General features: G+C 36.8%; 2 protein-coding genes across 6 annotated transcripts; both read left to right on the forward strand.

Moving 5' to 3' along the window:
• Positions 1 to 3,897: 3,897 nt before the first annotated feature.
• LOC127103742 (zinc finger BED domain-containing protein RICESLEEPER 2-like) lies at positions 3,898 to 8,231 on the forward strand. Its single transcript, XM_051040972.1, has 5 exons — positions 3,898 to 3,999; positions 5,616 to 5,659; positions 5,714 to 5,763; positions 5,991 to 8,075; positions 8,158 to 8,231. The coding sequence occupies exons 1-5, from the start codon at positions 3,898 to 3,900 to the stop codon at positions 8,229 to 8,231; spliced, it is 2,355 nt and encodes a 784-aa protein (XP_050896929.1).
• On the forward strand, positions 7,775 to 10,374 carry LOC127104961 (histidine kinase 5). Of its 5 annotated transcripts, none has more exons than XM_051042096.1 (8): positions 7,775 to 8,075; positions 8,158 to 8,242; positions 8,324 to 8,437; positions 8,603 to 8,707; positions 8,800 to 8,893; positions 9,004 to 9,210; positions 9,644 to 9,824; positions 9,936 to 10,374. In XM_051042096.1, the coding sequence occupies exons 3-8, from the start codon at positions 8,375 to 8,377 to the stop codon at positions 10,204 to 10,206; spliced, it is 921 nt and encodes a 306-aa protein (XP_050898053.1). In that variant the 5' UTR covers positions 7,775 to 8,075; positions 8,158 to 8,242; positions 8,324 to 8,374; the 3' UTR covers positions 10,207 to 10,374. The 5 variants fall into 5 exon arrangements, with proteins under 5 accessions (XP_050898053.1, XP_050898055.1, XP_050898054.1 ...); XM_051042097.1 differs by having other exon boundaries at positions 7,778 to 8,075; positions 8,583 to 8,707; XM_051042099.1 differs by having other exon boundaries at positions 7,778 to 8,075; positions 8,640 to 8,707.
• The last annotated feature ends 381 nt before the right edge of the window (positions 10,375 to 10,755 follow it).

Consider the following 10,755-nt stretch of genomic DNA (forward strand, 5'->3'; position numbering starts at 1 on the left):
GGCGCGTACGAAATAGAAGAAATAGAGAAGGATAAGAGAATCCTAAGAATAAATGGCAAGTATTTGAAAAAGTATAAGCCTATATTGCAGGAAGTAAAAGTAGTAACAGAATAAGTGCAAACATAATTGTGATAAGATGGGCCAAATAAAAATGGCATTCAAAAGTTATTACAAAGAAAGCCTCAAAGGGCTGAGAGTTGCTAAATAAATTCGACTACAAATTAAAATTGGCAAAAGTATCCTTCAAAGTGGCGAATTTTTGCCTCTGAAACTGGAGTCGATGATCACAGAGACTCTTGTGAGTAGAGAGAGTCTCAATCTCCTGACTAAGTTGCTGGGCTTTTTCTGCATGTCGAATACCCACCCTCAATTCTTCGTCAATCTCGCTCTGCTTGGGTTGCTGTATGGATGCCTTACGTTTCTCCTCTTGAGAGATCTTTTCTTGAAGTGCTGCTATCTGTGTTTTCCATTTTTGGATATTGTCATCACAAGCAGCAACTTCTTTGACATAAGTTTCAGAGAGCTTTTGCAATTTTGAAACTTTGTCAGTCGAAGTCGAAACGGCATCCCATTCAGCAGTTTGAGTTTCAGACTTGGAGGAGATCTGATTGGTGAGATCTCTTTGACGATGGAGATCTGCAGTGGCCAAGTCAATGAGAGTCATCAGCTCCATCACAAAACTTCCAATCTCAGAAGAGGCTTCCAGGACATTCACTTGCTTCAAAATTTTCTTAAGATCAATTTGAGCAAGGGAATTCTCTTCCAAGACTTTAAACAAATTGACATCAAGGATTTTCGTTTTGATTTTGGTCAAGATGTTGCCAAGTGATGGTGCTTCAGAAGTTGCCCCAGAAGTGGTCGAACTACTCTGCGAAGAATCCTGGAAATTAAAACGGGTGCTAAGCATGGCTTTCAGATACTCCAAAGGTCTTTGCACCTTGAGATTTTCAAGTTCCTCGCGAGAGAAACTGGTCGAACCAGTTGATTTGCTACTCCCTTGGGCCCGGTCAGGAGCAGGTGGAGTGTTTCGCGTTGAAGCATGCTCAACCTCTGTTTGTTTCGACTGGTTGTCCCCATCTCTGGCAGCTCCATCTTCAGGATCATCTTCGACCACAACCTCCATATCAATGTCATCACCCTGAGGTGCAACATTTAATCCCGGATGAGGAGGAGATTCATCTTCAGAGGCTTCACCCAATGTAGTGTCGAATTCTGCTACGGTTTGCATGTCATGGTCACTTGTGAGGATATCTTCCTCTGGGGCTGTCCCCTCCAGAATTTTCTCAGGCGTGCGTTCGACAGCCACTTGTTCCTAAAAAAAAAAAAAAAAAAAAAAATTCTAAGATTTAGAGGAAAAGATGTAGGAAAGGTGAACATATGCTGTCGAAATAATAATAAAAAAATTACCTCAGGAATTTCAGTATTAAAGCCGGATTTCCCACTCCTTGTGTCCTTCGACTGAGGCTTAGCAGGAGGAGTACTGGCAGAATCCTTCCTAATTGGGTTAACGATAGATCTTTGGGAAGAGACCTTCGTGAGTTTCTTTTTCTTCTGAGGGGGAGGGATTAACTCCGGAGATTCGTCACCAGACTCTTCATTAGGGACTTTATCCTCGCCTCTCTCCTCTTCACTCCTTTTCTTTTGGATTGTTAGGGGTTTTCGACTTACCTAGTCATGCAGGCCAAAGCCAGTTAGTTTTGAAAAGGGAAGATGAATAATAAGAAGAGAAAAGTTTTGTACCTTTGTCGAAGGTTTCTTAGCAGTACTGGGCGTCGCTTCGACAGCAGCTTTCTTAGCAGGGATCTTCACGGCTAAGGAAAGAAAGAAAATTCAGAAACAAATATAAGAGAGACATGATAAGACAGTTAGAATAACAGAAGGAAAAATCATGTTTTTCTGTGAACACCTTCAAGAATGGGATCTTCCACGCGAACGTGTTCTATTCCAATATGAAGGTGTCCTGGATATTCGCCCAGATGATACTTAGTCGGAACCACACGCTCAGCAGGTTTTTGATACTTTTGACGAAGAATTTTCATAAAATCCCCATAAAGGAACCAGTCTGGAAGTGGAAAACTAAACGCCACCCCAAAGTCAGCAGTTGGCAAAGGAGGAAACTTTGGTGGATGACAACTGAAAGCCAGGTCATAGCGCGCCTCTGGTGAAAGATTGGAAGGCAATGACAGTTTTTCAAACTTCTCCGTCAATTTACGTTTTAATTCGGCCGCTGCTTCGCATATGGTTCGACTAAGATCATCAGGTCTATACGCAGTTTCAAAATATTTTTGAAATTTCTGTATTTCCTTAATGTGTCGTTGAATACCTTTTTTGGTCCGATCCTGCACAAAAGCGAAAGCATTTGTCAAATGTGTAGCGAAAGCAGCTACGTCGAAAAATTTATTGGAATAATAATCCTTCCACCATTCATCAAACTCAGAAGTGCATAAGAATGATGGTCGAAAAATAACTGGTCGAATGTCGAGAGAATCATCAGTTAGTTTCTTCGACAGCTCTTTGCCTTCGTCTTCAGTGTGAAGGGAGTTATAAAAGATGATGGATCCTTTCTTGGGAAATATAGGTTGAGGTTTGATTTGGATTAGACCAAACTGTCTAGAAACAAGGTTGGGTTGATAAACTATTAAAGCAATTTGGTTTTTAGTGGCGTTACGGTAAGAAAAAAGGAGCCTAGGGGTTAAGAATGATTCCCAAACATTCAGGAATATATTTTCATCCTTTTGCATCTCCAAAGGCAGTTGTTGGGTAAACCACCTAGGTCCAATTTTTCTATCAGCAAAAGGTGCCATGGTCGAAGTAAATTGATAACTCTTAGCAAACATCATAACATAGCTTTTAAAAGCTTGTCGAAGGCTGATTCCTTCATCAGATGGCGTTATTAGCACTAATCTTGGCCATTCGACAGTCCTATTTTTTATTTCTTCTTCATCTATTTCTGGTGCTACAGGAAGATTGGCTTCAAAGGTGGCATTGAGCCATAATTGCAAGAGCCAGAAAGGTCCTGATAAGTTGATTTTCCCTTGGGTTTTGGTGTTTTTTAAAAAATGTACGCTCTCACTCAGAGATTCATAAAGGTTCGCCAGAATCATTTCGCTCAAGCATAGTTTTGTGCCGGCATGAAGCTGATTGGCTATGGTAATGAATCTCTTAGCAACTTGGAGAGAGCGAGAACAAAACACATATTTGGATAGCCATAGTGTTAAAAAAGCTATATGTTCGACATCTAAAACTTCAGTAGTACTCTTATCGTGGTAATAGGACATGAATAAGGAGTAGGGTGCAAGGCTAGTCTCGAAAGCAATGGTATCTTCATTTAAGACAGTAGGGTCGAAATCTATACCATTGGGATGAAGACCAACAATGGCTGCTGCATCAAAAAGGGTAGGCGTAACCATCCCACAAGGAAGGTGAAAGGTGTTGTAAGTACTATCCCAAAAGTAGAGAGAAGCCAAAAGCATATTTGGGCAGATATTGGGTCCTACTCTCGACAACTGGATAAGGTCGAAAATGCCTACCTCTTTCCAAAAAGCCCCTTTAACTTTTTCGATTTTATCTAACCAAGATACGTAATCAGAAGGATCTTTCGACCATGGGCAAGTTCTAAAAATCCTGGGATAGTTCAAATAGGTTAAGTCCAACTCTCCAATATCCGTCGAACTCGATGAATCTTTTTGTTCTACAACTTTCTCTTTAGGCTGAGGTTTTCTTCCAGCGCCTATGGGTTTTGTGTGAAAGTAAGAGGGAAAAATTCTCTTAAGCGCTCTGGTTTAATCTCTGGATTTGGAAGGGGACCTAACATAGCATGACAATTTCCAGAAATAAGAACAGGGATTAGTACCTGAGATTTATAGATGCAGTCTTTCTCTTTCTCATTTGGAGGTTATGGAACATACTGTTGATTTCCAATGGTCATTGGCACCTTCAGATCATGTACATGAGGGAAAGCTGGATTCTGTTTCTTCTTGGAATGTTGGCTGTTTGAAGGTTTGTTAGTAGCCATTGTTAAGAAGAGCTTGGGAGTTTTTCTCAGGAAAATGTGAAAGCTTAAGAAATGGGTATGAGGAAAGGAAATCTGAAACGGAAAAGGGTTTAAAGAAAAGGTTTATGGGTATTTATAGGAAGAAGATGTTGAAACGTTTTAGGATGGTAATGATGTTAGTGGGACACGTGGCCATTTCTGATGGGAATGATAAAGAGGTGGAAGTTGAAAAGAGACCATGATGTGAGGAAATGATGGAAGTAGGTTGTGAACGTGGGCTAGACGTGACATTGTGAAGAAAGTGTAATGATGAACCTGCATTGGAAATTGAGATTATCAGACTTGCATTTAATGAAGATTAAATGACATGGCATCAAAACACTGGTTGACAACAAATGACTGTTTCTCCAGAACAACAGTCGAAACGTCTTTGCTGGGGGGCAATTTGTATACGTGCGTTTTCGACGCCATGAGATTTGGTGTACAGAATGACTTTTTCGACAAATGATGACATGGGATAAAACAATTTGGTTGATAAGTGTGGCTCGACACTTCGACAAAATGGAAGACATTGCAGTATATTGATAATTCGACAAAAAGCCTGAAGGAAGGCGTCGTTTCGACTTAAAGTGTAAATTTGAATTTAAAAAGTTGTAACGTTTGGCAGAAGACGCGTGGAAGCATCTGGCGAAAGGAAGAAAAGCCATGTGTCACAGTTTTAGGATTTGGTCGTTAGTAACAGTTATGTTATTTGTTTATAAATAGGGTAGTTGTTATAGAAAAAGAGGTGTGAGAATTTACTTGTACAAAATTCCTGAAAACGCTCAAAGTACCCGTGTGAGAGAAAAGAGTCATATTTGGAACATGTATGTGTAAACAAACACCAATTCCTTCAAAGTTTATTTTATAAAGTTTAAAGTTCTTTACAAATCTCTTTTATGTTTTCCAGTCATTTATCTTTCTGCACTTTCTCCTTTTCGACACTTTACATTTTGTCAGTTATTTTCCGCCATTTACTTTATCTTGTTAAATTTACATCTACTTAACGTTTTAATCAACATATTTCGACGTAAAACACTTAGAGAACAAAAATGAAATATATGAAAGTGATTCTAGACATCTTCAAGACCATCTAGATCTGCACATGTCCTAGGATTTGTGTGGTTGATCCTGCAAGTAACCCAATTCTACAAGTTTTGGTAAACCAGAGGTTGTTCGCCAAAATTCACAGCGAACAGATACATGGTTCAGCAAGGGATGGAAAAGAATGAGTGATGACATAGAAGTGATATGGTTAGACATGGAGTGTATGATGTTAAGGTTAATTCGGTTAATGTGTGCTATACACTCCAGTTAGGGTTATAATTAGGATCTATTTCCATGTGGTGAATTTATCAGAACCACACGATTACTGTTTATACACCCCCACCATTTCTTTCCTCAGGGCTTTCTTATCTTTTCAATCAGTTCAGACATTGACTGCATTTATACAAACATGCGTGACATTGACTGCATTTGTAGTATTCTTCATTAATATAAACAAATTTGATGCGATTAATTAACCACAATTTTGCAGGATTGTCATCAAAATTATTTCTGAATTGTTCTTTATTCTCTGCAGGTTGGTGTTGTTTCTGATTATGACTTGTCTAAAGCAGAAAACAAGTAAGAGCTTGCACCATTTATTGCTTTTTTTCATACTTTAAGTGCTTTTCTTAGGACCTTTCAAATTGTTTTTACAAATTATCTTGTTGAACTTATAATTAAAAGTAAATTATGTTGGTTAATAAGCTGAAGTAAGTTATCCAAACATTCTTAAGTCATTGTAGAAATTCAGTGCATTTCATTTTCAACTCAAATAGCTATCATCTATTTTCATGTTATTTTATCTGTTAATGACTTTTTTCACATAGCCATTTTTTACTTGATTTCTATTTTAAATTTTGCAACCTGCTTTTCCTTCAATTATGTTGATTATGGCTCCGTCATTTTTCAGTGACGGGTCAGCCTAATCAAACTATACCTACTCAATATGTCATGAATGAAGTTGGTTCAACAGCAACAACTGAAGTTGTTGGAGCAGAATTAGTTAATACCCAACCTACAAAGAAGAGGAAAGCTAGTGCAAGTGGTTCTAGGCAATCATCTGCTTGTTGGGAGCACTTTTTTAGATTACCATATGACTTAGTTGATACACCAACTGCAGCTTGTAAACACTGCCACAAAAAATATCTATGTGACCCTAGGACTCATGGCACCACCAACATGAACCATCATATTCTAAAATGTGCAAAGAAGCCTAGAACCATTGATCCCACCCAAACTATTCTGACATACCCCTCTGCAGAAGGATCTAGTTTGGGTCATGTTAGCTCTAAATTTGACAAGCAAGCTTGTAGAAAAGCTTTGTCAATTTTTGTGGTTCTAGATGAACAACCATTTAGTGCAGTTGAGGGGGAAGGTTTTAAGTACTATTCTAAAGTAATGCAGCCCCAGTTTACTCTTCCATCTAGGCGTACAGTAGCTAGAGAATTTTTTCAGCTACACTTGGATGAGAAACAAAAACTAAAAGCCTTCTTTAAGTCTGACTGCAATAGAGTAACACTTACTACTGATTGTTGGACTTCTATCCAAAATCAAAACTACTTAACCCTTACGGCACACTTTGTGGATAACGAATGGAACTATCAAAAGAGAATTATAAGCTTCACAGTTATTCCAAACCACAAGGGTGATACGGTAGGTAGGAAGATTGAAGAGGTGTTAAGGGATTGGGGAATTAGGAATGTGTCTACCATAACTGTTGATAATGCAACTTCAAATGATGTAGATGTAGCATATTTGCATAGAAAAATATCAACTATGAATGGGATGATGGGGGGTGGAAAATGTTTTCATATGAGGTGCGCTGCTCACATATTGAATTTGGTGGTAAATGAGGGTTTGAAAGATAAGCATTTGTCTATTACTAGTGTTAGGGATGCTGTTAGATTTGTCAAGTCCTCACCTCATAGGGCAGCCAAGTTTAAAGAGTGCATTGAATTTGCTAGAATAACTTGTAAAAAACTAGTATGTCTCGATGTTTCAACTCGTTGGAACGTGACATATTTGATGCTTGAGGCTGCAAAGAAGTTTCAAGCTGCTTTTGATAAGCTTGAGTATGAAGAGTCGAGCTATAGGGAGTTCTTTGGAAAAGGTAGTCCTCCTAGTAGTGATGATTGGGACATTGTTAGAGCTTTCATCTCTTTTTTAAAGTTATTCTATGAAGCGACTAATGTTTTTTCCACCTCTCAAAGTGTGAGTTTGCATAGTGCTTTTCACCAAGTGTCTGCGATCTATTGTGAGCTGGAGCAAGCTACTATGAACTTGAATGGTGTTTTTGCAAGTGTGGGTGGGGACATGATGGAAAAGTATAATAGATATTGGGGGTGTGCTACTAAGATGAACAAGTTGATTTATTTTGGAATCATTTTGGATCCAAGATACAAGTTGAGTTATATTGAGTGGACTTTTAAGGATATGTATGGAGTCGGATTTGTGTTTGCTACCGGGTTGATCAAATCTATAAAAGAGAGCTTACAAAAATTGTATGATTGGTATAAGCAAACTTATGACCAAAATCATAATAGACAACCTCTTGGTAATGGTGAAAACAATGTTTCCAATGATGAAACAACAGCTGGCCGTCCTTCACTAATGGCTAGAGCCGATGCTTTTGAGCAACATTTAGAGGAACAAGACTTGATTGATCAACAAAATGAGATTGAGGGTTTTTACTCTAGTAAGTGTGTCAAAAGGGATCCTAAATTTGACCTTCTTGTGTGGTGGAAACACAATTCAACACAATATCCTATTTTATCTACAATAGCTAAAGATATTTTTGCCACACCAGTGTCTACGGTTGCATCAGAAAGTGTCTTTAGTACGGGAGGGAGAGTCTTAGAAACTTATAGGAGCTCCCTAAAACCTGAAATGGCAGAGGCATTAATTTGTACCCAGAATTGGTTAAAGCCGTCTTTTACCTATTTCAAAGACTTGAACCTCATGGAAGATTTTGAGCTTTCTGAAGATATTATAGCAGGTAAAATTATTTTTAAAAATGTTATATCTTTATTTCATAATTGTTATATATTTCTAAAAAAATGTTTATTTCATTATTTTAGAATTTGAAGAAATTTCTTCTACAGCAAGAAGAGGATCTTTACCGTCTCAGCCACAACCTTCTGGTTGTGCTTGAAAAATATGGAGGTATATTTACTTTATTAATTTGATTTATTTATTACTTTATTCCTTTTTAAAGCTTAATATTTTTCTTGTTTAATTTTTCAGTTCAACTATGTTTTTTGAAGTCATATGTGACTTATATTTTGTGACTACTCAATGGTCAAACAATATATATTTTGTCCTGTGGATTTTGAAGATATTCAAGCTAGCCAAATGTTGGTATGCATCAAACAATATATTATTGTATTAATTATCTATATGGTTTTTTAGTTGGATTTACTACTAATTAATTATGAATTGAAGTTGGTAATGTCATGGTCGGTTGCCCATTAGTTATATGAAGTATTGCTAATTGTGTCAATAGAACATTTTGAGGCCATGCAGGAACAATTTGGAGCTAAGACATTTTTGATATATGTAGAACCTGTGTTTAGCAAAACAGGAGAAACAATTGGAGTAAACTATATGGGAATGGAAATAACAGATCAGGTAAAAAATTGTTGTTTTGGTTTTTGAAAGTACTTAATTAAGATCTTATTCTTCTTGTGAAGAGAATATTCATAATATTGAAAAAAACGCAGGTGAGAAAAAGAGAAAGAATGGCTAAGCTAAGGGAAGAAATTGCAGTTCAGAAAGCTAAGGAAACAGAACTTAATAAAATCATTCACATTACAGGTTCGCTTAGTCATTCACGCCAAATCTTGATTAAAATTTTGTAGTGTTACAGTTTAATTTGCTTAAGATAGCAAGAAGCTTATTATAGTTTTCTTGATCCCTTGTAATAGAGGAGACTATGAGAGCAAAACAAATGCTGGCAACAATGTCTCATGAGATAAGATCACCACTTTCTGGTGTTGTTAGCATGGCTGAAATTCTTACTACAACAAAAATTGATAGGGAGCAAAGACAGCTCTTGGATGTCATGATATCTTCAGGAGATTTGGTTCTTCAACTTATAAATGACATACTTGATCTTTCCAAAGTTGAGTCAGGTTAGAAATCTCCTTTTCAGTTGCTTGTTATTACTAACATATTCAAATACTGATTTTTATGTTTTGTGAATACTAGGTTCTGTTTGGATAAACAACTCAAATAGGTGTTTATAGCATAAACACTTATCATATAAGTGCTTATGTATAAGATATTTCTATAATAAAAGATAAAATAAAGGAAAACTATTTTTATATAAGCTATAAGTTGTCTTTTGTGCTATTCTAGAGAGCTTATGAAAATAGGCTTAAAACTACTTTGTGTATAGTAGTATATAATAAAAATCATCTGTTGAAAACAATTTTCAACATAACACATAACCTACTCAAAATAGCTTCCCATTTTAAGCAATTTTTAGAATTTTTTATATTGTTATTCATTTAAAAAACTGTAACAAATGATTAAATTTCTTCCCACTTCACAAATCATCTGTAGGAGCTATGAAAATGGAAGCTACCAAATTCAGGCCAAGAGAGGTAGTAAGGCGTGTACTCCAGACAGCTGCAGCATCATTGCAGAAAATGTTAACATTGGAAGGAGATATAGCAGATGATATACCTATTGAGGTCACTGGAGATGTTTTAAGGATTCGGCAGATTCTCACAAATTTAGTCAGGTACTTTGATTTATGTGATTGGTAATCTCTCGAGTTAATACCAACTTTAATTTGTGTTTCCTTCTCCCCTACTTAATATTGCATTTCTGATTATGCTTTTCTATTTTGCAGCAATGCTGTCAAGTTTACACATCAAGGCAAAGTTGGTATAAACCTTTATGTTGTTCCAGAACCACCATTTGCCAAATCAGAAGAATGCCACCAAACGGCGACAGAAGACCAGTCAACTGTTTCTTCAAATGGATTGAAGGAAGAGAAACATGCATCATCACTTTGTTTGATCGACCTATTGACTCAATATTCGTTTGACTACTGTGTTTATGTTTTAATATTTGTTTTAAATGGATTACTTAGTTTTGTCCTCTGCAGTCTGCATATATAAGTTTGTTTTTAACCCGAATAAACCGCTAAAACAAACCCGCAATCCGCACAAACCGAACCCGTCCAAACCGTGTTGATATTGGGCAGAAATGGGCCTTCATATTTGAACCGTGGGTTGGACTGGGTGAGGGTTTTGGGCCCGAAACCGCCCGGCCCCGCCCGTTGTCCAGCCCTATATATACCTATTAGTTGTTTGAAACACTTTTCTTCGAAAAGTTAAGGGTTAGAAATGTGATCATAAAATTTTTATTTATAGTTGTCCCATTTACATTTGATCTTTTTCCCAAATAAAAAAGGTGGACAAGTGAACTAAAAATTTCATTTGGTTAAGGGATTTTGAGAAGATAAAATTTGTGACAATTTTTTGACATAAAATTTGCTATCTATAGAAGAATGAGACATTTATCTTATATCTATATGATATATTTACGAAGTTGCTAATGTAAAGTTACTTGAAATTATAAGACTTTCAAGAAGCATTTGACCCAAGGGTCAAAACTATGAGAAAATATGGTTATATTAGATACCACGTTGTCTCTTCTATTTGCTT

The sequence above is a fragment of the Lathyrus oleraceus genome, chromosome 7 (genome assembly GCF_024323335.1).
Source record: "Lathyrus oleraceus cultivar Zhongwan6 chromosome 7, CAAS_Psat_ZW6_1.0, whole genome shotgun sequence".
NCBI classification, from domain to species: Eukaryota; Viridiplantae; Streptophyta; class Magnoliopsida; order Fabales; family Fabaceae; genus Lathyrus; species Lathyrus oleraceus.